The 27980-nt window shown below is 38.4% G+C and overlaps 1 protein-coding gene across 9 annotated transcripts in view; it reads left to right on the top strand.

Moving 5' to 3' along the window:
• NAV3 (neuron navigator 3) overlaps window positions 1-27980 on the top strand; it is a 512854-nt gene that overhangs the window by 250500 nt on the left and 234374 nt on the right. For 3 of the 9 annotated variants that reach the window (XM_077178807.1, XM_077178806.1, XM_077178801.1), the window contains exon 1: window positions 8176-8768. The exons of 2 other annotated variants lie outside the window; for them this stretch is intronic. In XM_077178807.1, coding sequence (XP_077034922.1) covers window positions 8526-8768 — 243 coding nt within the window. In that variant the 5' untranslated portion in view covers window positions 8176-8525. Of the gene's footprint in view, window positions 1-8173; window positions 8769-27980 lie in introns of those variants that run through there. 4 more of the 9 variants (XM_077178799.1, XM_077178798.1, XM_077178802.1 and 1 more) reach the window with 2 other exon arrangements.

Here is a 27980-nt window from a genome sequence, read left to right as displayed (position 1 = left end):
TATGGTTTAGCATAGATGGGAGATGTTTGGTAATGAAAAACAGCAGTTCCTTAACACTTATTGATCAAAAAAGGGGAAGGTTTAGTCTAGTGACATACAGAACACATTTCAGAAGTTGGTCTGGAGCACGCTCTGATCACAGCAGAATGGAGAAAGGCACAAGCTTTCAAGACTCACTGTAGGAAATGTTCACATATGGCCAACAGGAGACCGAGGCAGATGGTTGAGATTGTTAGTATGTGCATTAGGCCAATTTTTATTTGAAAGAGAAGAGCTCCCACTTACAGCTCAACTATATGAGGTCAAGGTATTGACACATTCATTGACACACAAGGCCTGTGCTTAATATTTTCCAGGTAGAGGTGAGTGACCATCTCTGCCAGAGTTCCAAGCTGGCCAAGCACAAGACAAGAGCAGGAAAACCACAGTGTGTGTAGTGATATGCCCTGGTGAGGAAACACTGTTGAAAAATGTGGATTTTGTATAGTGTTATCATAATTCCTCAATAAGAGCAGGCAAGTGGCACAAAACATATGGTTAAAAGAGCATATCTGTGTATCAAAAAAAACCCAAAAACCTTAGAGTGACTTCAAGGTACAATATCTGTTCTTCATGTAGCAACTTGAGGTCCAAAATGAAAATACTGGTCACAGAAAAGATTCAGCACTCAGGATGGTGCTTCTGACCATTAGCAAGAGATGATGTGCAAGGGAAGTGTGCAGCAGTAGGGCCTATAGAATCATACAATTATTTAGGTTAGAAAAGACCCTTAAGATCACGAAGTGAAGCTGCAGAACTAGCACTGCCATGGGGCCTAATTCTTCACCAGTACATCCACCCAGCATGAGAGCACTGTAAATGCCAGATTTTCTGATGGGAATTGTGTTAGGGAAGGTGATATAATCGTGATCTTGTAAAGCTTCACCAAAAACTACAATGTTTTTTCATTCTTTCTATTGAGGTGTTGTGTTTGCCAAAGGAAATCTTGCCTTTAAAATGTGTATCTGAATTACTGCAAATCACTGGAAATGCAGGATAAATATCAAATATTTGTGTGGTTAAAGAAGATGAAAATAATATGGGCATTGTAGGAAGTGTTACTTGATAACAAAATTAGTTATGATGACTATCTGCAAAGGCCAACAGGAAACCAAAAACATTTCTGGGATCATTCCACTGTACTGATAAGCAGTGAGGAATAACAGGAACTATTATGCAATAATTGCTACTTAGATCAAGGTCTGGGGTAGCAGATGGGTAGAGCTGGTACAGCTATAGTAGGTATGAACTGTGGGGAATGCAAGTTGGCATTGAATGATTGCAGTCTCAAAGCAAGAAAGAAGCAGACAGTAGATCATGAGTCAGAAGTGCTCCTCCAGCTGCAGTGCAGCTTGCACTTGTTTAAGGTCAAATATCAAAGCTAATGCCTTAAAATATATCCATCTTCATTTTCATGAAGTATTCTCTAAGTATTAATGTAGTCTTTTTTTATTTTTTAACACCTATTGCTAACCTTTCACTCCTAACAATTTTCATGATTGTTAAAAAAATTATTCTTTTCTTCATTGCTATCTATATACACTTTTGGCAGAGCAAGTTTTCTTCATATCTCCTAAACTCTCTGTGCAGTAATTTCCACTGACTGCAGGACTATCTGCTGGTGATAGCAAAGCTGATTTACTTCAAAGTCTCTTACTGTTGTTTCTGCACTTGGCCAAGAGTTTGATCATGACTGTAGCAGATGTTTCTAAGCTATTTTTTCTGCAGTAACTTTTTTTTTTTTTAATAGACCAGTGGGAACCTTATGTAGAAGTTTTTCACTGCAATGCTAAAGTGAATGCCATCATAACTGTGATTTTGAAACCCTCTATCAGATCCACAGTGCTCGTAAGGGGAAGGCTTCCTGCAGATGAAAGCATAGGTTTGCCACTCTGCCAGCCACCTGATGGCCGATAATCAGCAGATTCCTTCCTGCTTAGTCGCAGTTTCTTTTTACGAGTTATTTTTTACAGTTGGCTAGGAAATTTCATAGTAAGGAAAGCAAGTCAATTTCTCTGAAGAAATTTTGGATGGAAATTCTGGACAGTTCACAGCTAGTATCAAGAGTCAGAACAGCTTTGATTAACCACAAATAACACCACAAATAACACCATTTTCCTTCTCATCTAATTAGGACTTATAAATGTCTCCATAGCATCAACTGAAATATTCCATCAAAATTTTGGGATCTATGTACATTGGGAAAGTTTTTTTCCAGGCAAATTTGTATTGAAAGCAGTAGTGATTGCAGAGAATTAATGAGGACCATATTTCAACGGGAACACCTGATAATTTAAACTTTGATCAAAATTTCAAATGGAACAAAACTTCTTCCATCAATATCATTATTAAAAACAGGCTATGAATTCTGTTCCTCACCACTTCCACCAAAAGTAATGTTATCACTTAAGAGCTTAATTGTCCATTCTATAAATGTCTGGTTTTGTTGTGTCTACCTTAGACATTTCTCCAGCAGTTCTATAAAGAGTTGAAGCTCTTAATTACCCTGGTAATTGGGAGAAATGCTCTTTGACAATGCGGCAGTGAAGCCATGTATTCTAAGACAGAAAAATGTAGGGCAAGAAGTAGAAATAATAATTTGCCAGGGCCCACCAAAAGTGATACAAAGCCAGAAATCCTTTCAGAGGAAAAAAGACAAATTAGGAGGAGGGCAGAAATGGAAAAAGGTAAAGATACCTGGCAGTGTACAGGAGGATACTGGAGGACCCAGTGTGCCTGCTATGACTGTGTCTGGGAAAGGCTTTGTATATGAAAAACCAAGGAGACAAGGAAAAAAAGATAGAAAAGCTGTCACTTCCATCCTTAGGATGACTCTTAGATTTCTGACCACTGATCAGTCTATGCTGATTGTGGGCATATTTCCTTGTTAGCTTCAGTTAACATCAACTTTTAGAATCTTTGTTGTTTGGGTCATTTGCTTAGAAATGAACAAACAGAATATCCTTTTCTTTCCCTTTTCCTCTTCCACCTCCCAAAGAGAAAAGCTGATCCTTTCATTAAGCTTTACCAGCTGGCTGTGTGGTCTAGCCAGTAGATCAGTATGTAAATACTTACATAGTGTGTTCAGTTGCCATCAGTTCTTTCTTATGCTCATAAAAATTTTCGTTTATGTTTTCTAATCCTATAGTATTTAAGCTCAATTCCTTTAAGCCAAATACTTCATGATTAAATAGAGTGGACAACAAAGCAAAAAAAAATCATAATTTTTAACCTGCACAGATTTAGAATTAATAAAAAACCTCCACTACTTAAGAAAGAAAGTACTGAAGCCCCATATGGACCTGGGAAGGTCATTTAGCCTCACGGTTCCACTTGACAATATTTTAGTGTACCTTACATACTTCACAGGGTGGTATGTTACTAAATTACACATAAAGGTTTGAAACTATCTGATGGAAGATGTTGCAAACATACAGCATGAATTGATTATAGAAAAACTGGTCACTTTATCAGTTACTGCTTTCAAACCCTTAAACTCCTGTCTGAGTTTTGAAAGGCCAAATTGTTCAGATGATAAAACTGTATCCTTATTTAAAAGTTGTTCTCTTTGAAAACTTCCCCAAACATTCAGCCGAAGTAGAAGGATTTCCTTTAGGAAGCCGGATGCACCTTTTTCTGTGACTGTAACTGGGCTTTGGATTATATATCTTTTGAAATACAAAAGTGTTAAGAACAGCAACAGCAACTTGCTCAGTAGCATTACATACTTGCAGATAGGATTAAATACTTGTTAAATGTCTTGCCTTGAGACTAATGGTTTCACCTGATTTTTTAAATAACAAAAATATTGTCCATAGAATTATGCTGGGAACATGAGCCGGAGCTGAAGGATTTGTCTCATCAGTATCTGACAGGTTGAACATATTTTGTTACACCAAACAGTGTCTTATTTACATTTTTAAAGCTCAATCCTGTCTTATCTGGAGTAAATAAATAAATCATCTTGCTTCAGGTACATTCAGTATTTTAGAACCATTGGTTGCTTTTTCAAGAGTTGTCCATCCCCAGCTAGGGAAAACTTTCTGCTCAACCTAAAATCAGTGAGCACAAAATCTTGAGATTGTATCAGCTCATTCTGAAGTTGGCCTGGCTCATGTAAACTCTATACACAGCTGCTACACCAGTGGGATGAAGTGGGGAAACAGCTCAGAACAGAGCTCTGCAGTCTCTGGACCCCTGACATTTCCTGTTTGACCCTCTACACATGCAACAGCTTCCTTGTTGAAGATCATAGAGCAGAAGGAGCAAACAAATATCTTGGCTCCACTTTTGAGGCAGGTGTCCCCTCTCTTGATATTTCCTGTGCTCTGGGACACACTGCCAGCTGTCTGTTCAGTTCATGTGAACAGTTTGTCTGAGGGCTGGGGGTGCAGAAGGGGAGCAGCCTTCAAGGGATTTGTGCTGGTATCAGGCTCAATGAAGGCAAGGAAATATATGCTGGGGTGTTGTGCAGTTATTTCTGTTCAGTCTTGAGAACAAAAATTCACCATAACATTGCAAGTGACTGATACCTTCTTTTGTGAAGTGTTTTAGACTTCAGGTGTGTTATCTCCTGCTATTTGAAATAAATATTACATTTTTTTTGATGTGGGGACTATTATACGGAATGTATACATGCTGTGTTACTTTGAGGTACAGATCATTGATATAATCTATAATTACTGTAAAAATGTGTGACATTTTCACAGTCATGCTTTACAGCCAGGTTGTCACTATTTTATCAGCTAAAACAATGGTCCTACCTTCAAAATATCACTGGAACTGCCACTACAAAACTACTGAAGATTGTGTTTTGACCTTTGCTCTGTTTTTTGATTTTTTGGTTCCTCTTTGCATTTTTATCTTCTTACCTAGCATCTAATTTGAAATGTTGCCCTCTATTTTTTCCTCATAACTCTTCAACCTTTTCTGCACATCATTTCCCTTGTGTCAGGACTTCAGTCATGATCTGTGGTCATCCTCCTGAACCCAGATGATGTCCCCTACCTGTCTGGCTGGAGTATATCTACTCTAAAGTCCAAGAGGATAAATTACAAACCTACAGTTCCTCTCTGAACATTGCTTAGCCTGACCTGTTTCTCTGCAGCCCCTTTCTAGATATATCAGTTTAATGTAACCAAGTGAATATGTGTGTCCCTTATTAATGTCAGTCATATCTTTTTACTCACTGCTTTCTCTATCCTGACTGGAATACTTTTGTCCCTCATGCCAGAGTGTTGTGTTTGATTTCATGTAACTCCAGGTTATAGCCTTCTCCACCCCAATTTCTCACAGATATGCCTTTTTTTCTGTTTGGACATTATTCACACATCTCTAAATCATCCTCATTTTGACTTTAGGTTCTCCCTGTCTGCCTTGCTTGACAGTCACTTAGCTTTCCACTACAGAGATACTGAGGAAAATACTACCAAACTCACATGGTCAGCTTGTTGCCTGACAATGTGCCCTTCTTTGCAGCTTCCAACTTTGCCTTTTTCTCACAATTCCTTCCCTTACAGAATCTTTGGACACCTTCTGCCTGCAGGGTCATCCCACCAGCACCTGCATCTGGTGGTGACAGTTTGTGTATGTTGTCCACAGATGCTTTATCCTGTACCTCCCTGTTTGTGTGGAAAACGGTACTGAAGCTTAGTTGTTAAATATTCTTTCCCCCAAGACAGCCTTCATAAGACCTACATTCACCATGAGGTACACAAGGGCTTTCAAGTAAAAATTGTAGTTAAGTGATTTCAAAGAGTAGCAGATGTTTGTTTATTTATCTTTTGCTTAGAATTAGAGAAAACAAGAAAAGGAAGACTAGGCTTGTAGCTGCATTCTTACTTACAGGGTAAAATTGTTTTTCTCAATTATTTTTCATGATTCCTGCAAAGAATCTTACATACTCTTCTTTGCATCTTCAACAGATCAGAAGCACTTCTGTGATTTATTATTGTACAAACTCTAGGTAGTTGGGGTTCTGAAGCTGATGGCCCTGACCTGGTACTAACTTTAAAGTCAACATATAATGAAAAATTATTTCGAAAGAGTAGCAGTAACACCAGCCTCACATCATTGTTTCCAAATCCTGTTGGTTATGTATTACAGATGACTCCTAGTAAGTTTGCTTACTTATTACTTTAAGTTTAGGGTTTCTGTGCTGGGAAAATGGGTTGCAAAAGAGACTGTGGGTATCATGACCTCATCATTCATATTCAAAAGAAGATCAGCAAGATTACCAAAGTGCATTACTTTGTAAAATTATAACCCCGGGAAGTAATAAGATTCAATTACATTTTTTGGCAAAGTTCTTTTTAAGAAAGTATCTGTCTCATGGCTGTAGTTTATTCTTTGTCTTGATCATTGGGTTACAGTTCTCATGAGGATTTTTCATCTTCTCAAACCTTGCAAGAGAAAAATCCCTCTTTTCCTGTGGTCCACTTCAGTCTTTGCATATGTGCATTTTCTGAAGTGTTAACTGTTAACAGTTGTGCCTAAGAAATCTAAATTCCTTACACAGCCTCAGTGCTTTATAATGCTGGAAAACAAATACAAACTGTGCAAGGAGCTTTCTTCCCCTTTGCTCTGCAGAAGATCTGAAGTATCACACTCAACAAAAATATTCCAGTCACTGGAGCAAATTGATGTATGCTGTGGGCTGAAGTTTTCTAAAATGCAGAGCAGCTACCTCTGTGCATTCTTGCACAAAACTCATTGCATCTGTTGTTAATGGTGGCAAAAGCAAATGGCAGATAAACAGAGGATGCTGAAATGTGTTTGCTGATTCTCTGTATTCTCACTTCAAAACTCAGGAAATTACTACAACAGGTTAAATTCACTCCTACAAACCATAAGCAAGAATGGAGTAATTTGTAAGTCAATACAGAGAGCTGAATTTATTTATTGTGACAGTGTGATCTTTGTAAATGAATGATAGAGGACAATACTGCAGGCATCACACATTTATTCTGCAAAATAATTTTAAAGCATGATTTAAGATCTTTTTAGTCTGCTTCTCATTTACTTTCTTTTCAATGCTTTTTTAAACTTTTGCCATCCTTGTTCTGAGAACATAAAAGTCCAGAGGGCTCTTATTTTCTCTTGTGCTTTTAATCTGTGGTGGTAATAGTACATACTGTTCAAGGAAGGTGTAGTTAATACCATGTAGTATATTGGGGCAGAATAAGTCAAGTCATCTTTTGTTTTATTTTGAAAGACATAACAAAAAACCCAGTGTCTATAATTCTGGGTGATCAAATCTCATAGGAGTTGAATGGTGTGATGTTTCTGCACAGATTTTTTCCTCATGTCAGTTTAAAAGGGTTTCCCCTGCTACAGAATCTCAAAGGAATTTACAGTTGTTCTTTTAAGTAAGTGTTTATGCTGCTCAACAATTTGGACTGTCCATCATGACTCATTTTGGAGCCTGCTCTGCCTGCCTGACTTGTATTTCTATGTGCAAGGATTTGAGGTTGCCAGACAGAATATTTCTGTGAGCAACAAGCAGAAACGATGGGTTGGACATGGACTTCATGGAGCTTTCAATGTTTTTAGAAAGGGAAGTGTTAATGCTGAATAGATGACGTTAACACCACCGCCAAGAAAGAAAAAAATAAAAAGAGCTCTGAAAGCTGTATTGACTAAATCTTCGAACAATGCTTGAAATTCTCCTATATCCTGCTCTGTTTTTGTATGGATTTTTCATAGCACAGACAGACGTTACCCGCAGTGTGATTCAGTGTCTGCTTCTAGCCACGCTCTTGCACGATTTTAACCTGATTTCACGGGAGGAGCAGAGAATGAAACACCGTAGCTCATGGTTGTCAGCAGTGAAAAATAGCCAGGAATCAGACAAACAGCTTCATTGCTGAGATTATTTCCGGGATGAAAACTCGTCCAACAGCTGTTTGCTTTGGCCACTACTCAGGTCCTTTTTTTTCCCTTAAACAGAAAAAAAAAAAAAAAAAAGAGGTTTGTTTTTTTTTGAGATGTGGGCTGGTTATTTATGTAGTCAGGAAGAGGTCTCTGCTTCCAGTGTTGTGGTCTCTGAGCTGTTTTGACAGTTGGAGTACGGGGAGGTTTCCTCTCTTCTCTCTCTCTCCTTTTCTCCCATCCTTCATTCACTTAACGCACAGACCTGGAATGCTGTAGGAAGAAGAGAAAGCGAGTTTATGAGTTCTTTAATCCCAGACAGGCAGCTCTGTGGCAGTTACCTTCAAGAAAAGTTCACACCCCAGAGGAGCGTTTAGTCTTACAGAGCCACTGACTCACTGAGCAGTGCGTGTGAGTGGCTGCAAGGGAGAGGGGAGAGATGAAGGAAAGATTTTGCTTCCTTGTGAAACTCGCAATATTATTGTTTTAAGACTTTTTGGAAAGATGACTGCTACTTTTGTTTAAAGCATTTGCTCTGAAATTGCTGAAGCTGGAGCCTACCAGACTGAGGTCAGGAGCATTTTCTTTGGCAGAAGGAAGATACTTTTATAGAAGCCATGCCTGTGCTTGGGGTTGCCTCCAAGCTGAGGCAGCCAGCCGTAGGGTCAAAGCCTGTCCACACTGCCCTCCCGATACCCAGCCTTGGCCCCGCCGGCTCACAGAAGTACTCACCAAAGTCCTTGGAGCTTACTGGGGCAGAGAGCTCGATGCTTTCTTGTCAGCTTACGTTAAAGTCAACCTGTGATTTTGGAGAGAGGAAAACGCTTCAAGGAAAAACCCAGGAGATCGAAGATAGCAAGGTTAGTTGTAAACTTTACCTGTGGAACTCAATTATGTACATATAAAAAAATATTTGCTTTAAAAAAAACTTTGATACAAACTTTCTGCATGCAGAACTTAGGGGTAAATGAGTAAATAGACTTTTGCTGTCATCACTGAACTCCCATAGCAGCCTTGAAAATTTGTTTTGCTCAGTGCTGCTGTCTGAATAAATATTCTGTTTTTAAATGTTATTGTTACTCACTTCACAGATTAATTTTGATAAGCATCAGTAGAATCATAAGGAGAGAAAAATCATTCTGGCACCCAGTAAACAGAGTATTAAAAAAAAAAATCTTGGCAGCATTATGTTATATTATGAAATTTAAAAAGAGATCTCACGCCCACACCTATTCCCACAGGGAGTCTCTTTTAAAATAAAAACATGCAATTGATTTTCTTTTCAATTTTCAAATGATCTGGTTATTCTTGCTGCAGAACTGCTGAACCAGAAAAACAGCTTCTCAGTGAACAGTACTTGTGCTTTTCTCTTCTGCAAAATAGCTTCTTCCTAGCCCCTATCTAGCCCCAATTCATTGTGATTAAAAAAAAAATTGATTATCTGAAGTAGGATGCCACAATATTTTTTAGACTGATTAGGGTTTTTTCTTTTGTAAGGGGATTATTTTTGAGTCCTACTTAACTTTTAGAAACACTTCTGCTTGGTTTTCAACTAGGCTTTCTGTTGTAGTTGAAAACATTTTTCATGTTTTGTACATGAGTACTGAGTCCCTTCTTGTCAGCAGCATATATTTCTGTAGCTCTTCAGTCAGTACATTATGCCTGCATGTGTGGTTTACACAGCTTCGGCAAGCTGTGAGGCTACTTCCTCTTGCTTTTCTAGTGCTCTCAGTTTGTGGGACTGATTACCACCCTGGAATTAAACATATATTTTTAATTGTATCTTAGTTAGTTTGAGAATACTTAAATGTCCTTAGAGTTGTTAGTTGTTACAGTGGCAAGATGCACATATATGTACTTGTTTTTTCTTTGGTTTTAGTTACTGTGTTAATTCCATTTTAGTGAAGAAAGTTGGTTTTGTGGTTAAAGCATAGGGTTGGGATTCTGAACATTTGGTTTCCTTTTTAAACCTTGCCACATATTTACACATGAGATTTTGGTCATGCCACTTAACTTTTCCCTTGGAGTTTTCTGTGTCACATCTCCCTGTCTCCCAGAGAAGATGCATTGGTGGTATCAGACATCCTATACAGAAATGTAAATAAAGGAGCAAACTGTTCATCTCTTGATAACCACAAGTGATGAACAGCCTATTTCTAGCATGTGAGTATGAAGATAAGTTTGAAGATAATAATTTTTCAACACAATGCAATTCCTGCTTGTTTCCTTTTTTTTAGTAGAAAATATTCTTTGCTTGTTTTTTAATGCTGTTCCATAATGGATAGTCCATGGAAAGTAAATTACATTAGCAAATACTGTTTTCCATGAAAAAACCAAAAGGTTATGTTGGCTGCTGAGAATTGTTTCTTGTTTACTTATAAAAGTGTGGAGAAAGATACAAAGCATCTTGCCTTCAGTATTTAAACCACTTGGGAGCTGTTAGTAATTTGTGCGAGACCAACTGGTCTTCCAAGGCATGTAGTCCTGAACTCTGCTGAACTTCTAATGAGTAAAATAACAGCCTGGATGGACACAGACTGTGATACCAATTTGCCATTTCATTGGTTTCACAATACCTGTCATTTCAGAGACTGTTTTTCTAAAGAACAAAAAGCGAACCAACTTCCCAAAATCAACCTACCAGCCATGACATCCTTCTCTATCTATGTTCTCAGTGGAGTCTGCTGAGCAGTTTTAGAAGATGACCAATAAAGAGTAAGAGCAGGCTGTGCACATGGTGGTATTGGAACTTCCCCCAGCCACCTGGATTTATAGAAGTGCCGAACATTCAAAAAGTTACTAATTTCTGAGGCCTTTCTGTGTTACCTCCTTATAAGTATGACATTCCCATTAAAGCTTAGTGGCAGACCTTTACTCAATTTTCTTCCTGGCCCATTTTTTGAAAGATGCTATTTTATTCACCTTCTAAGCAAGTTTCATGAGATCTTTCTGCAAAAGGGGTTTGGACTGTAAGGTGGATGGGTATTTATGAATATGACATTATTTTAATGCTTTTCTTACTAGTAAGCTTCAAAGGATCAGCCTAAAAGTATTAATGCTGTTTTCTTCATCACTCATGGAGATCCATGCCACCTGGGTAGCCTCAGAAGTATGTGTAGGTTATTTAAACAGTAGTTTTAAGCAGAGATCTGATGGAGTTGTTAGAGTTAATGTCTCTTAAGGTTTGCTGAGCAGATGCAAGTTCTGCACTACGGGTTGTGCTGTCCCAAAGCTTGACCATTTGTAAGTGCTAATTTCAACAGACCTTTTGTTAACAAACACATTAATCCATGTGATATCTCTGTGTGACTGTTGCATGCAACGCTGTACATTGGGACTGTGTAACTATAAAAATGGTCAGATAAAAGGTTTTTCAATTAAAATGTAGTGAATACCTAGTCTGAGTTTCCAACTGAGAGTAAAATCTGACTAACATATTTGTTGTATGCTTATGTTATATATATCATTACATATAAGGCAGCACTGATTTTTGAGGGAAAAAGTATGGGTCCCTATCTGCAAAAGACAATGGAACATATGAATTCATCATTTGGTTAACTTTGGCTCTCGTCTGCTGAAAGCAGTGCCTTTTGCACTGCTTGCTTTGGTGTTTTACATTTGTTGCACTGTGGGTCCCAGGTTTTCTCATCCTGCCTGCAAGGCACTTAGATTGACACGTGTGGTCACTGTGACGTATCCTGTTGCTATCTATTAAGGGCTAAGAACTGTAAAATAAATTTGGGTTATACATGTCAATACAGTAGGTCATTGCCACACAGCTGTTTCCTCTATGAGCTTCACTCTCACCAAACCTGAGTGTTTGAGAATTTTGTCACTTGTGTTAGCGTTCTCACAGGCCAAGGCTGGTTGGGAATACAGCAGCAACCATCAGTTCTCTTTGCCCTTGCTGTTTCTCTCATCTCACATGGTTTTGTAGAACTTGCACATGTAGTCTTGGTTGTTTTCTTGTTTGTGGACATAATGAAGTTTGAGGTTTAATAAAAATGATATTGCCATGAGAACTATGGTAGAAATAGTTTGAGGTGATTATGTTTACCTTTTTTCTTAATTGTAATGAACTTAGTTTAGCTTACAAAAGCAAATAATAAGTTGCTAATGATTTAAATTATTCTGTGTGTAGTTTATTCAAATGCACTTTTGTTCAAGATTTTCATAATTTGTGCTTTAGTACCTAAGTCTCATACAACAGGTCCATCTGCTTTCTTGCTAAACCCACTAATGTTTAGGCTGACTGCATGAACACTTTATACTGCTAATAGTCATGCAAAATATTTGAACACAAGTATTCAGAGCACATTCTTTTTCCCTGAGTATCATATAGACAAAAGTTTATTCCTATATATGTACACAGGAACAGAATCCAGCTGCTGGATTCATGAGGTGAAATGCTGGCTGTCTTTGAAGCAGATGGAGTTTTGCTGTTCAGCTGGACCATAGAGTGTTTTTATGCAAAACCATGTCTGAAAACACCATTGTATTTTCAAATATTTTTCTAACTGCGGGTATAGTATTATTTGTATTTCTTTACCACCACTTTTATACTGCTTGCAAAATTATTCATCAGGTCATGGTAGGTTGCTTTTTTGCTTTTGAGCCACTAAACAGTAACAAAGTGAAAAAATATCCATTGATACTGTAGAAAGGTAAATTAAGCAATGACTTAAAACTATAGGAATGAAGAAAGAATTTATTTGCAAAACCAACTTGTTTGGTCACTGAATCCTATCTCTGCACTATATTATTTTAAGGGTGGGTGTGGAGAGGCTGGGGCAGACTGTTCAGTTGTGCCTAGAAACAGGGTAAGGATCAAAGGGCACAAACTGAAGCACAGGAATTTCCATTGAATTTCAAGAAAAAAAATCTTTCCTTTGAGGATGACAGAGCACTGGAACAGGCTATCCAGAGAAGCTGTGAAGTGGCCTCTGGAGACATTCAAAACCTGTATGGGTGCAATCCTGTGCAACCTGCTCTAGGTGAACCTGCTTTAGGAGGGAGGTGGGACTACAGGGTCTCCCTTCAGGGAGTCCATAATACTGTCCTGTAGCAAAATGCAACCATGTTTTACTTCTGGTCACCTGAAAGTGTGATTGATTCAGCTACTCACACACATTTGATGGTGTAGTCACAAGTGTGTTGCCAGGAGTCCTCTCCAGCACAAAGCTGAGCAGCTGCTGGGAGTCAGCAACCCCTGCTAGGCACACTGGTCTTCTGGTCTGGCTTCCTCAGGCTGATCCTTGCACTGCTCTGCTTTATGTTCCCAAAGTTTTCCTCCCATCATTAGACTTCCTTGTTTCAAGAACCCTGCACCATCATGTATGCTTCTAAAATGAATTTTCTCTGAGATTAATCTGATATATTAATTGTAGTGTTTTGGTTGTATGACTTGGATGATAAGATTTTAGCCTTCTTTCTGAGTTAATTAATTCCTTTACTGTTGTGTTATCTTATTTCTTTTGTGGTTTTTTGTTTCTCTTTGTTCATGCTATCTGTCTGCTGCTGTCTGCTTTATCTGCTTCTTCTTTCCTGTTGGCAGACATCTTTACAGGCTACTGAATATGACTTATTTTTCTCTGTGTCCCCTAATCAAGTCTTCCTGTCTTGCCTGCAGCATTTTTCGTATCACTGTTCATTATCAGAAAGTGCTAGTCAGCCTCCCCAGCTGATCCAGTACATATATGTAAACCTAAAACTTTGCTAGATGCCTCAATTGTGGGGGCTTGTAGTAAGGTCCTAGTAGTATGGAGATACTGGTATCCAGAGGATGAATAGACAGTTGTTTGTGACCTCTCTGACAAGGGTCCAGCCCCACTAAGTTCATTAAACAATTCAATTTTTGTACAGGAAGATCTTAGGGGAGCTCTGGAAATTGATCCTTGGCAAGGCTTTCTGGAAGAAATGACAAAGAATACTATGTGTCCACCTGAGTAAATAGACACACTTCTCTAGAGCACAGAAATCTGAACAATTAAGCTGGGGAAGTAGTCCCCAATAAATCAGGAGGACAGAGCAGTGCTACCTGGGGAGCATGTCCAACAGAGAATGAGGTCCAGAACACTTAATTGTAGCAAGTGAATGTTGTTAAAGTAATCCAAAATGAATGTCAGTGTGACAAAACCAAGCTAAATACTTTGATCTGATTAGGCAAAAGCATGTGCTGGAGCTGTTGAAGTGATTTTTAAGGTCCATTTAATTTGGCATCTTACCATTGCATCTCAGTTTTACTCTGGGGCCTTCTGGTGTCATTCAGCCAGCCCTTTTGCACTAGGTTGTTACAATGCACATGGAAACCTCTCATTTTTCCCTTATCAATTTTAAGTAGTTTGTCAGTGATGTGGTAAATTCTGCCTGTCACAAGACACCAAACTTACTTGGAGAACTTTCTATAAAGACAGATCTCAAGACAAACATTTTTGTTTTCCATACATGGGTGGGGCTCCTGTTCATGTCAAGGGAGTGCTGTGCACATTGGAATACCAGATGTGTGCCATAAATGACTTCCATATCTCTGTCTTTCCTCAGCTAACCCTTCCACACCACTTACTTAGGTTTCATGTGACCCTTTCCCACCATTCCCCAAATCTCTCCAAAGCAAGGCATCTGTTGCAATCACACATCTCTTTGACTTTTCAATTTCGTGGATGCATTTTTGTCTGGTCTCTGAGGGCCAAGCTCCACAGAGTTTCTTGACACACTGAATCTAGGGAACATAAATAAATTAGTTTCTTTCCCCATTTTGTCATACCCTTCCTTTTCTCAGCACTAATGCCCTGGAGGTATCTGCCTTGTGGGTTGGCAAGAAAAGAGGCTGCTCATTGTGCCGAGTGTTTCATTTACAGCACTAGAGCCAAGGCAACAGAAAGAGCAGCAGAAGCAGCCAGAAACTGCCTATCTTCTCCCCATAGTGACCACTAGTGATGGGAAGCCAGCAGTGTTTCAAAAGCATTGAACTAGCTGCCAGAAATTTCAGTCAGCACTGTGGACACCTGGGACTATGTGTGTTTAAAATTCACACAGCCCCAGTGAAGCCAGGACAGTTGGCAGGAGTTCAGATTGTCAGCAATTTCAGCTTCTTGTCTAGTGCTCTGAATTATTTCTTTATCAAACAGATAACAGTGTCTTTAATGTTCTTTATGTATCCAGTACCATCTGTCTTCGCTATATTATAACTGATTTAAGAGCTTCATTCTGTATGAGCTTGGACTAAATTTCACTGTTACATGTTTATTGTCTAATCATCTGTATCAAGCACATTTTCATAGAGTTGAGATAAATGTAAAGTAACACAATATCAACTCTTAAATCTTTTGCATTTGTGAACAAATTGTATTGAATGTAGGTTGAATGATGTTTCTCATCTGTAATTTTTAATTGGGATCATGGACTGGATGGTATTCATCAACATGAGCTTAAGAACTCTGCCTGAATTTCTACTGCGTTCATGTTATTTCTCTTACAAAATAAGAACATAGAACTCAACTCACTTGATATCAGTTGGTACTTTGTGAGCTGGTATTACAGATCATCAGAAAACAATCACACACTTTTGTATAGCATTTGTGCCTGGGGAAGCTGCTTGGAGATTTTCTGACCAAACAACTATTCAATAAAAAATCCTTTTCTCAAAAATGGGAGTGTGTCTGCAGGATGATGCACTGTGAATGCACGAACAGAAGCAACCCAGTAACATTTGCATGGTGCAGCACTCTTGCAGTCCCCTGGGATAAGCTGTTCTTCATAACCCCAAATGGAGCTAAGTGGTCTCCACCTTCAGATAAAAATTATGGGCTTCTATTATACCCCAGGAGGTTCTCATTAGGCTTTAGTAAAACTTCCCAGCCGTAATAGTAGTTAAACAGAGGAACTTTGCCTGTGGAAAATACAGTATCTCCATCATTGGAAAAACCCTATGTATACACTTGCCAGTCTAATAATAATATTATTAGCAGTGATTCTTTGTTGTGCAAAGGAATTTGTGACAACCTTGATGGTCTTCTCATCCTTTTCTGTCATTCCTTGGTTCAGCTGATTTCAGGTGCATGGTAATGAAAGCAGTTTCCCTGGGAACCTGAGCTGACAGCACCATGGCCCAAGGTGATAGAGATATGTAAGGACTCTCTTTGGAGACAGATTTACTTTCTCAGAAAAAGTGCCACTGTGCAGTGTGGGTGTTTGTGTTTCCAGGGGCATTGCCCTGAAATATTGCAGTTCCTGTTAAGTTTCCCAAAAGCACTGATAGGGTGTTCTTGGAGCCCAGAAAGCTGGTGGCTTGCTTGGAAGCATTCATTTCTGTGGCATATCAGTATTGGAGTGTTCTCATGCCTCAAGAGACTGTGAGACAGTGGAGTGACTCTTGGGGCCTCAGTTCTTTACAGCAAAGGAACATAGAGGCTCTATAAACTTAAAAATCCTTAATTTAAAATCCCTTCAAGAGCATTGTAGTGAATATTTCTTCTAGCTGCATTTTATAGGGGGTTCCTAGAAGGAGCATCCCAAAGTACCCATCAGAGTGAGAGAGGTGCCACTAAGATTAGAGAGTTTGGTTGCACTGAAAAGAATTTCTTCTCTCAAATAAAAATAATGATCTTTCTATGGATTTTTCTGTTTATTTCAACCATACCTTGATCCTAGAAGTTTTTACTAGATTGATCCCCTATTATGATAGGTAGTGTGCATGTGTGCAAAAGTCAGTCCAGCCATGTAGAACATATGGCTCTATTACACAGACTGTGGGAGAAAGGGAAAAACATAATCCCCACAGTGCAGAGGGAAGGGAGAGATTAAAGGGAAAATGGATGATTTTCTCACACTCAGGCTGGGACTTTGTGGCAGGACTAGGAATTTCAAGTCATATATATCTCAAGTTCTGATCTCCACATCATAACCACAAGCCTATCCTTTGTCTTTTCTAAGGGATCAGTTAAGAATGAAACATCCAAATAATGAGTTATTTTTCCTGCTTGCCTCATAAGGGCAGTTTTGGCTTTGTCATCATTTTTGATGTCAATAGCTATCGTAAGTGTGGGCCCAGCTCTGAGCTGGAGGTGGAATTTTGCTCCAGTAGACATATTCTCTTGATTTTGATGGATCCAACCAGCACAGACTAGAACAATTTGTTAAAGATGCAGAATATTTTGTGCCCTTTGTGAAGCAGTATAACACTCATCAATGGTCCTGTGTGTAATGATGTTGATAGGCTGCTGACTTGTTAAAGATGATGTGGAAAATCTAAGTATTTGTGAAGCAGGCTTCCTTTGAAGAAAAATGGCTTTTTTGGGTCCTAATTTCTGCCTTTGAGTACACTGCCTAGATTCTTTGTAGCAGAAACCTGTATTTAATAAATACTAATGGCATGAATTACAAATGAGAACTGCTAATTTTTTTTGACTGAGTATTGATTCTAGTAGTCTAGGTCCACTGTCCCTTTTTGTCCAGTATACTGGACTATTTTTTGAGAAACACAGTTTTTCTTGCACTTATTTACAGGGCACGCAAAGAGCAGTTCATTTAAATCAGCTCTGTGTTTCACTCTGACCTGATTCACAGGATGTGGTCTTGGAGGAAGCCCATGCCTTAACAATAGCCTTTTGACAAGTGAGGGTGTTTGGGGATTAAGCTGGAAGAGGAGGAAGCATATATCTATTCTCAAACCTACTAGTGGACTATTTTGTGTGAATCTTCATTTGCCCATGATGTTTTTAAGGTCACAAACCTTCCTTTTTGTTTTTACTGGCAAGAGGATGTTGGCTGAAAGATAGCATAACTTCTTTAAAATTCAGAAAAAGAATGCAGAGTGTTTTGTCTGGTAAATGTGAGGGGATAATTCCCTCATGTAAGATGTGCAGATTTCTGATGGCTCTTGTGTATGTTCTGTGTAAACCAAGCTGAAAGAACTTGGAAAATAAGCAAATCAAAGGGAAGCATAATTTTGAAGTGGTTAGAGCTGGATCATAATATTTCTGGATATATAAACTGAGAAGGTGCCAGCCACTAAATGTACTAACTCTGCATAAAACATGAGAGAATTTGACCAAGTATAATATTAGTATTGTCCTAACCTACTTTCAGCATGACATTTGGTCTGACTTATCTTTTTAGTTATATTTTTTCTTTGTAAACCCTCCTTTCCTGCTCTGCTTGTCTGATCTTAATTCAGCAGAAAGCATTTCATCCTTCAACTGTTGAGAGATATATTGATCAAAATATTTTGTTCAGGTGAAACTCTCCAATTGCAGCGAATTTGAAAACAAATTGGAACAAAAATAGTTGTTGAGCTCTCTCTTGTGTTTTCTATTTCAAATTATCTCTCTATGACAGTTTTAACACCTGGCTTTGTATCTTGTTGATGTTGTGTTAAGCTCCAAAAGATTTGGCAGTGAAAACTTCCTGTTGTGCATCAGGATTTGAATTACAGGGCATGAGTAAAACCATCACAGCTTAGTAATGAGCATGGCCATGCACAGAAAGATGACTTCCTAGCAAGTGTTCTAAAGCATTTGACCACTTTCATTAATCAGGAAAGGCTTCATGGCTCATACGTGATTTAGGGGTGAGTAAGACATAAGTCAGGGTGCAGGATTTTTACTCACTGCTACAACAATGAGATTTCCGGGCAACACATCTATGCAGTAAACAAGTTGGTTTCTTTTTTTTGGGGGGAGTATTTTTGTTTTGGTTTGGGTTTTGTTTTTCAGGCTCTTTTTTGTAAGCTGTCTCTGTAGTGGAAATAAATAGGCATTAAATAAGAATGTGAAATAACAAATAAAAGTTCAAAAGGAGTTTAGAAATTTCCTCAGCTGAGCAGTCTGCCTGCTTTCGTCATTGCTGGCCAGCTCACTGGCCATAGACAGAGTGCTGGAAGGACAAACTGAAGGAATCTGTTTCTCATGAAGGAACAAATCTGAAAGCTTGAGAGCTGCAGGTTCAGATTTTCTTTTGAAATGCTTCTGAGAGGGAATAAGTCTGAGTGGCTCATGTGGGAATTCACGATGTATTTTCATTTCTGGTTACTATCAAGTACCTCCTTGAAATCAACTCATATGTGAAATGGTAATAATGAATGGGTTTTTTAGAGTGAAAAAGGGGAAATGGATGTTCCTTGGCTAACTATTGATTGATTATTATTTTTTAAATACTGAAGAAATGATCTGATTAGCTACTTTTCAAAGTGTTATTTAAGTTACTTTTAATTATCATAGAAAAAAGATTTTTTTTAACCTAATCTGCTACTGATGTTTTCAGCTTCCTGTCTGTCAGGCTAATAATACATCCATTCTTTTTTCCTGCTTATCCTGTAATAAGAAGACAGAAGTAGAAGGTATTTTATATAAAAAATGCAATTTTTTCCTGTATAGCCTTGTGATCCTGACAAAAATAAGGCAAGAATAACAGCATCTTTGCTGTTTCATTTACCTTGCTGCAGTATCGCTCTGAAAACTTGTATGGTTCTATATTATTAGCTGAAACCTAAGAAATAGGTTGCTCCACAAAGAAACTATTGTAGTGATTGGCAGTCAAGCATTCTGTTCATAGGTGATGCCATCTCCAGATGTGTGGGGGAGGTTAATTTGCAGGACTTTCACATCCAGACCTCTCTTATGCAAGAACAAGTTTTCTCCAGCTGGGTGTTGGGAATGGGTTGGTGTTTGTGTTACCCATGAACGAGAGAAAAGCAACTCTCCCCATCTGTGACAGCTATGTCAGTCACAGCCCGAAGAGTTTTGGTTTTTAAGATAAGCTATTAGCACAAGGGAGTGGGGAATAAAAAAAAAGTGTGGAAATGAAAACAAGGCTTTTTCCCAGGGCCCCACCAAGTCAGTGCAGGATTTTTTCTGAGTTATTCAGCCTTATTTGTGGATGTGATACAGAGATGTAGAGTACTGAGGGGAGCTGATTAGGCAAAGTTTCAAAAAAGGGAGCATGCAAATCTCAACACACTGAGTACCGGTGTGTTGTATTGAATAGTGTCATTCAAAAAAATTATTTAAAGGTTATTTGGCAAAAGAAAGATAATATTATACAGGAGATTCAGATCAGCAAGACCTGATAACTCAGACCTCCTAAAAGCAAGAGAATTATGGACATATTTCCATCAATGGAAAATATTTTCCTTTTTCCCTGGACAATTAATAGTCTAATTTATTTGAGTATTAATTTATTTGAGTAAAGTAGCAAGATTTTATTTTGACATACTTATATAAATGCCAGCAAAGACAGAGTGTCAGTCTGAGGGACAAAACTTCACTTCCCATTAAATTTTTTTTTTGTATGACAATAAAGTCAGTATTTTCAAAAATAATTTTCACTCAGATGTATATTTGTCTTTAAAGGTCTCAGCAGCCGTTCCACAGAGTAACACAAGATTCACAACACCATTTCAATATAAAAAAAGTTATTTTGTCCTAATTATTTTGAGAGAAATATTACATATACCAATCAAGCCATAAATCAGTGTCATATCCAAATATTGGTCTTTTGGAAGGTATAGATGAATTTTGGTTCCTGCCATATTGAAAGTCTATATTTGTAATTTCGTCGATTTCTCATAAAATTTTGCATGGATGCAGTAGTTAACCTGAACTGAAGGTTGAGTAGGGGCTTTTTACTTTTTATATGAATACTGCCACCATTTCAAAGCAACAAAACACTTTGGATCATTTTGGAAAAGGCTGGGATATTACTTCACATAGATCCACTATGAGACAAAGTGTAATTTATTGATTGTTCCTGAGCTGCTTGGTAAGATTAATGTGGATTTATCACTAGCTGTGTGATTATATATATTTTTTTTTCTTTTTAATGCTGAAACATTTCAACAGAAATATTCAAGTAGAGCCTTAGATACAAAAGAAAAAGAAAATTCCAAGTGCAACAGCACTCTTCTACAACTACCTTTGGTTTTCTTATTTAGACTTTAGGAATGATGATATTTCAACTAATATTTGATACAATTCCAATTGGATATTTAAGGACTATGTAAGGCAACATTATTAAAAAGTGCTTTTTATTTCAGATCAACACAGTGTCTTCCTTTGAGTGCAGCTTGGGTGTTTTGCCCTTAGCAGTTAAGCTCTATAAAACAGCTATTTAGCTAATAATTTTTGTGCTCATATGATTAATTTTATTCTGCAGCTGCTTTTAGGATACTTTCAAATGTGTTTCAGTGTGGCAAGAATTGGTGTGCCCCAACATTTTTGGAGTAGCAGGATACAGCTTGGATATGACTCAAAGTGTTAAACCAGCAATTCATGGAATAGATTAATACAGCTCTTCTAAAGCCACCATGAGATTTAATTTTTTAGCTCATAGATAATAATCATAGCCTTAGCATTTTGGCACCGGCAGTGAATCCTACGTACAGTGAAACCACTATACGTATTCAGTCTATGGTTCATATTAAATACAGACATGGGTAGTCTATACATTTGTTTTAATAATGTGGAAGGTGGTTTAGAGATGCATATATGGATATTACACATATATTTACATATACATCACATGTCATATATGTTCTCTTTTTGGTAAAGAAAGGAGAGAATTACTGCTTATAGTAACGTGAAAAACGTGAGATGTAGAACATACCTTTTTTCTTGTCATTAATTATTTTAATTAATTGCAGCATTAACCGATATGTTCAATACTGAAACAGGCAAACCTAGCAGAAGCACTGTGAGCACCTGTGCTGCTCAGTCCATGTGTGTCAGTCAGTGCACCCTGAGCACTCAGCAGCAGCTCAGCAGCCCACACTCCCAGTGACAGGCCAGGGTCTGGCAGGTGCTGCTCCACTCTGTCCCTCCACTATTCCTCTCTCAGCCTGCATTACCCCCTCCAGTTCCTCTGGGCTTGAATCTGCCTCTGCAATGCTGAGGAGACTGATGGAGAAATGGTAAATAAATTCTTTAACTTACTGAGTGTCAGTTTCCAAACAGACTAGATTCTCTTACCCTATATTTGAATGCTTCTGCAGCTCTCTCACCATCTTTGTGATGTCTTCTAGGAAGATGTTCAGTGTTTGCTCCATCAATTTGAGCTCTTCATTCTAGACACCTGACAAAATAATTCTGAAATTAGAACTTGCTGTGTTCTTTAAATTGGTGGGAGTTTTTCTGTTACTCACTGGAGTAAGAACATCATCCCATTTTGTTGTGGTTTAACAATTTACAACCTCTTACATTTTCACATGGTAAGATTTTCAAGCCATGATTTTGTGTCTCATTTTTGGGAATGTTGACCTATGTTTGTATCCTGTGAAGTTTTATGTCAGCTGACTGGTATTTTCTGATAATCATTTAATCTGAGATATTTATTCAGGGAAATCATGCACCTAAAGAGAGAGAGAAAAAAAGAACAACTTCTACTTCTTTGCACACTGAAAACATTCAGAATGAATTGTTTTATGACAGTTGGGCTTCTTACAGAATAAAATAAAACTCTGTTCTTTTAATATTTTTAAAAATTCTATCTGTTTAGATGACCTATGTAATTTGGTTAATTAAAATTTCCCAAATATTTAGGTTATCCTTGTTGCTGAAATATTTGGACATTTAGATATTTCTTATAAGTGATACCCTGTTATGTTTTTGAACAAAAATTTAAGAACTATGATTGGCATGTCACTGCCTTTAATTTCCTTGTATGGTACAGTATGCAGTTCATGTCCATTTATGCGCTGTATAGCCAAGTGGAATATGCAGGAACAGTATAAGGAAAGGGTAATCAATCTGACTGCGTGAAAACTCTGAGGAAATACTGATAAGTAAAACAGCTCATAAATTCTGCAGAGAGAATTGTTCACATTCATGGCTCTAAAGATTAAGATTGAGGCTCCTTCTGCCCCACCCATAAATGACTGCTGGCAGTAGAAATGTGGTCAGTAAAAATGCACTCACAGTCTTTACTGCCAATCCATGTCAGCTTTCTCTGTCTTATTCTGTGTATCAAAAGAGTCCAGTCTATGTAGGACCATTGTCCTAAAATACTGTATTTGTTTATGGAAATGTTTCTTTCTGGGTTCAGTAATATGAGTAATATGAGGTCCTGATAGCTGAATGTTGCTGTTAAGTCAGGACTAAATGTGTGTGATTAATGGTCAGTAGGAATAGAATATGTGGAGCACAGGAAAGAGGCTCTTTAGGACTGCTTTTTCCTGTCTGCAAATAGCTTGGGACCAGTGGAAAGTATTAGGAAACTTCAAGACAGTCCTAGCAGTTTTTTACTGCATTGTAGGTCATTGAAATTCAGATTCAACAAAGAGTAGGGAGCACGGAACAAAAATTGTTTGAAGAAAATTGTTAATTCTGTCATGTAATTTTTGTAGTTATTGAGAATTAGAACCCTATTAAATATATTTGTCAGTTTAGGAATGGATGAAGATCCTGCTGAAAACTGAGAACTCTCTACAACTACCCTACCTGAAAGGAGGCTGTAGCCAGGTGGGAGTCAGCATCTTCTCCCAGGCAAACAGCAACAGGCCAAAATGAGAGTCTCAAACTGCACCAGGGAAAGTTCAGGATAGCCATCAGGAAGTATTTCTTCACTGAAAGGATGGTTAAACAGGGTAGATGGTAAACAGGGTAAACTGTCTCTGAAAGTTTTCAAGAAACAACTCAGCGTGGCACTTAGTGCTGTGTTTTGGTTGGTATGGTGGTGTTTGGTCAAAGGCTGGACCATGGGAGGTCTTTTCCAACTTGAATGATCCTGTGATTCTATGAGGGTCCAGTCAGAGTGGAATTCACCTCACCTCATTAAAGCCAGTTAAAAGGTTGGCATCTAGTCTGAGCTCCTACTCTATCCAGATGGCAGAGATAAATACTTCTTGAGGGCAATTCTTTCATTTTTTCTGTGTTGTTTATGTAAATGTAGAATGACTCACCCTCTGGCAGCTTGTGCATCTATTGCTTAATTAAGGAGAGATGAACCATCTAATTTAAGTTAAACACCTGATTTTCCATGTCTGAAATTAGCTGAGATAAATCTTACCTGTATTACAGAACTTCTATTTGTGAAGTTCTTTTCAGATACTTACTAAAATGCTACCATTATTTCGACAGTTTGTACAATTGTGTTTCAAAGTTCATTATTTAAATCTTTTGAGGCTACTTTGCAAGCTAGTGGAGACATAGCCCTCATAAGGGTGATGGATCTGGGTGTGCTTTTATCAGAGGGACATCCTCTTTTTGATTCTTAAAACAGATTAGGAATATGAAGGTATGGAAAGTCCCTGAGAAGAGGTGATTAGAAGAAATAGGCAAGCAAAAATAATATTCAAAATGAGCTATTGCATGGGAGATGGAGACATCTCTGTGAAGAAGATAGGTTTCATTTTGATATATTCTCACAGCTTTCTGCTTGATGCTGCAGAGATTGTAGAGATAATGAAATAGATCATTAACCAGAAATACTGTAATGAATCAGTTTACTGAATGTATGGCAACCCAACTGTGTGTATAAACACATGAGTCTGATGTGTCCACACACAAGGAGAAATATTTAATGAGTTGGTGGGCTATCAGCTTGCCCATGTGAATGTACATGTGGGTATACTTGCACAAATGTTGAAAGTTCTCTACTATCTCTGCAGAATCTCATACAGATGTACACAGCACCTGCATTCATCTGCCAGCATTAGAAGCCCTCCTTCTTCACTTGCTGTCTCAGTCTTTCTGAGGAGAAGGAATTAATCTAGAAGCTACTCATATACTTAAAGAGACAGAATCTGAAGACAAGCAATTCAGCCAGTATAAAAATGGAATAGTCATGAATGTGTTCTCAGGCCTACAGAGTATTGCATACATCATTTTAGGAAAGCTTTTCTTGAGGATTACCACCTCCCTCGGGAATTATTTTTCTTCTTGTTAGGAGCTGAATGACATTGCTGTAACTGCTTCAGCCATTGCTTATGGGAAAGGATATCATTAAGGAATTGTGGTTTCTGCTTAACAACTTGAAATAAGCAGGAAGGCTTATAGCAAGTGACAGGGCTACATGCAGGCTTAATCAAGTTGTATGTGTGCTCTGCAAAGGGTGCTGCTTGTTGGCTGTAGTTGCTGTAATCTCTCTGGTAAATCCCTCATGAGCTCTAAGCTACTTTGCTTGGCAAACTGTCATGAAGTAGAAATGTTTGGAAAGCATTGGAACTGTCACCTGTCTAACCAGTCTGCTTATTTTCATTTTGGACATCGTGCTTGCTGTCTTCGCTAGCGGGAATATGCAGATTGGTCTGAGTGTGCCCTGCAGGTGTGTGTTGTTCCTGACAATTTGGTTGCTGCCATTTGTATTTCAAATCAGGCAGTCCCAAGAACACAGATGCAGAGCCTTATACCAGTGTAAGGAAGAGAAAGCATCATTATGATGGTATCTTGAAAAATAGACATCAAAATGTAGCTAAATGCCTGCCATTTCAATAGTAGAAACATTTTGATGTGTAAGTCTTAAAGGTGTATGGGAAATGGTTATATTAAAGGGGTATATATTAATTATATTAATATAATTAATTATATTAATTAGTTTCTGGATTTTAGCGCAGAAACTAATTTCCTCTCAAAATTTTTAAGTTGGACAATCTAATATTTGAGGCTATACAGTTCACTAGATACATCTAAAAATCGTTCCTCTTCATCTGAAGCACTGCTGATCATGCTAAAGTAAGTGCCTAATACTGTGTTAGTTTTCTTATGTCTCTTCTATTATGTTAGAAGTGAAAATAAAATATTAACTAAGAGAAAAGTAATTCATCAAGTTGTTCATATTTTCATGTCCTTTGGAATAAATTTTAAACAACAAACTTATTTTAAATTGTAGCAGGCTGAACTTAATCCTTTCTACCATTTCTCTGAAAATGTTTGATTACCTGTGGGAAACTGGTGATGTTTTTCAATTTTGTCCACTGTGTCAGCTGTGGTACAACTATTGTACAGCACAGCTTATTCTTAAAGGACTACAGTACTTACTGTTAAAGGGTTCCAGTTCTTGCTTTGTGTTCTTGTATCATACCTGCTTCAGGGTATTTCTTAATAGATCTTCCAAGCTATCCTTTTAGGGCTGAGGAAGCTATATTCTTTAGCTTCATGATGATAAATTTGAGAGTGTATCAGAAAATAAATATGGCATACTGTAGACAAAAGTTCAATTAAAAAAAACAGGCCCTTTTATCTTCTACCATCTTATGACTTAAAAAGTATTGAATCTAAGCACTTAAATAACAGGATCAGTGATACTAGACACTATACAAGTGGAATAATGATCTAAATTCCATTTGAATCATTTGTGATGTACAAAATGTCTCAAATAAGTGAGGAGAGAAGGAAGTAACTCACAGATACATAAAAATTTTTATCTATGTTTATATTAGAACATAAATGTTTAAATGTTGAACTTCTTTTGGCCCTGCTGTAGTATGCTAACTTATTTCTTGTCAAATACCTCAGCAGAAATTACTCTTTGGAAGAGGCAGTCAGAGTCCTAGAGACTTTCAGTGCCCTGGGGATGGGGTGAAAACAGCATCTATGTTTGGGTGAAAAGTGGATGAGTGAGGAGCAAGGCTCTGCTATTGCTCTGAAGACAGTGGAGCAGTGTTAGCAGTTGGACAGCTATGTAAGGGCTGTGTCTGTTTGAAAGAGCCTGAAGTTAAAGACTAGAAAATTGAACTCAACTCAAGTGAATCGAAGGAAGGATGTTCAGAGAAATAGACAAAAAAATCTTCACAGCTGTCGCTTCTGTTTGGCATGTCCTAATTGCTGTGATTGTTTTTTATGCAGTGCTTTGATGATTAGGGGAATCTTTTCTAAACAAAGTACACATTGAGGCTGATACTGCAGAGTTATCTGAAACTGTTTGTATGAAAATGGCTGCAACACAAATGCCACAGTCATTGCATTCACTTGCTTGTTCAGGCAGCCTTTACTTTCTCATCGAAAGAGAGGTTTTTTTCCTAACTCCACAGGAGGGTAGAAGCAAAGAAAGCAGAAAACTAATAATAGATTCTTCTATCTTATTTGTCCTGTGTCTGAGTGTCACTGTGCTTAGAACTAACATGTCCTTCCCAAATTTTGCTTGCAAGGCTCAAACTCATCCCTCAAAAAGGATTTTAAGGAGGGGTGAGCAGGGAGGGAGATGGGATTACCAGCTACAGAGGGTTGTACATCTCAGTGCTCAACACAAAAGGCTGACTCAGCCTCTGCCATGCCAAGGTTCATAGACACGGTCCAGCAAGTTTTCTATGTGCACTGACTCCAGGTGCATTTAGGTTCTCTCACTTTCCACATTACTGCTCAGAGACTTTATGACCTTAATCCTGGAAACCGCAGGATATTTGAAATGTAGATATTTGAAAAGGAAATTACAACTTGACTCTTATCTGATTGTTTACAAGAACTGAAATTCAACAAAGGTAAATGCAGCATCCTGCACCTGGGGAAGAATAACCCCAGGGACCAGCACAGATTGAGGGCTGACCTGCTGGAAAGCTGCTCTGCAGGGAAGGACCTGGGGGTCCTGGTGCACAACAAGCTCTCCATGAGCCAGCAGTGCCCTTGTGGACAAGAAGGCCAATGGTGTCCTGGGATGCATTAGGAAGAGCAGATCCCTGCAGATCAAGGGACTTGATCCCGCTCCTCTACTCAGTCCTAGTGAGGTGAGTCTGGAGTGCTGTGTCCACTTCTGGGCTCCTCAGTGCAGGAGAGACATGGAGCTCCTGGAGCAGGTCCAGTGAAAAGCAGCAAAAGATGATGAAGGGACTGGGTCTCTTTCTAAGAAAGGCTGGGAGTGCTGGGCCTGTCCAGCCTCCAGAAGAGATGGCTGAGAGGAGACCTCAGCAATGTATACAAGTGAAGGCAGGGTGTCAAGAGGAGGTTTCCAGGCTCTTCTCAGTGGTGCCCAACAATAGGAGAAGAGGCAATGGGCACAAACTGAAGCATGGGAAGTTCCACCTGAATATGGGGAAGAACTTCTTTACTATGTGAGTGACTGAGCACTGGAAAATGTTGCCCAGAGAGGTTGTGAAGTCTCCCTCACTGGAGATATTCTAGAATTGTGTGGATGCAGTCCTGCACTGTGTG

This window comes from Agelaius phoeniceus, chromosome 5, assembly GCF_051311805.1.
Source record: "Agelaius phoeniceus isolate bAgePho1 chromosome 5, bAgePho1.hap1, whole genome shotgun sequence".
NCBI classification, from domain to species: Eukaryota; Metazoa; Chordata; class Aves; order Passeriformes; family Icteridae; genus Agelaius; species Agelaius phoeniceus.
Note: the sequence above shows the minus strand (reverse complement) of the source record. Positions and strands in the feature narration are given on the sequence as shown.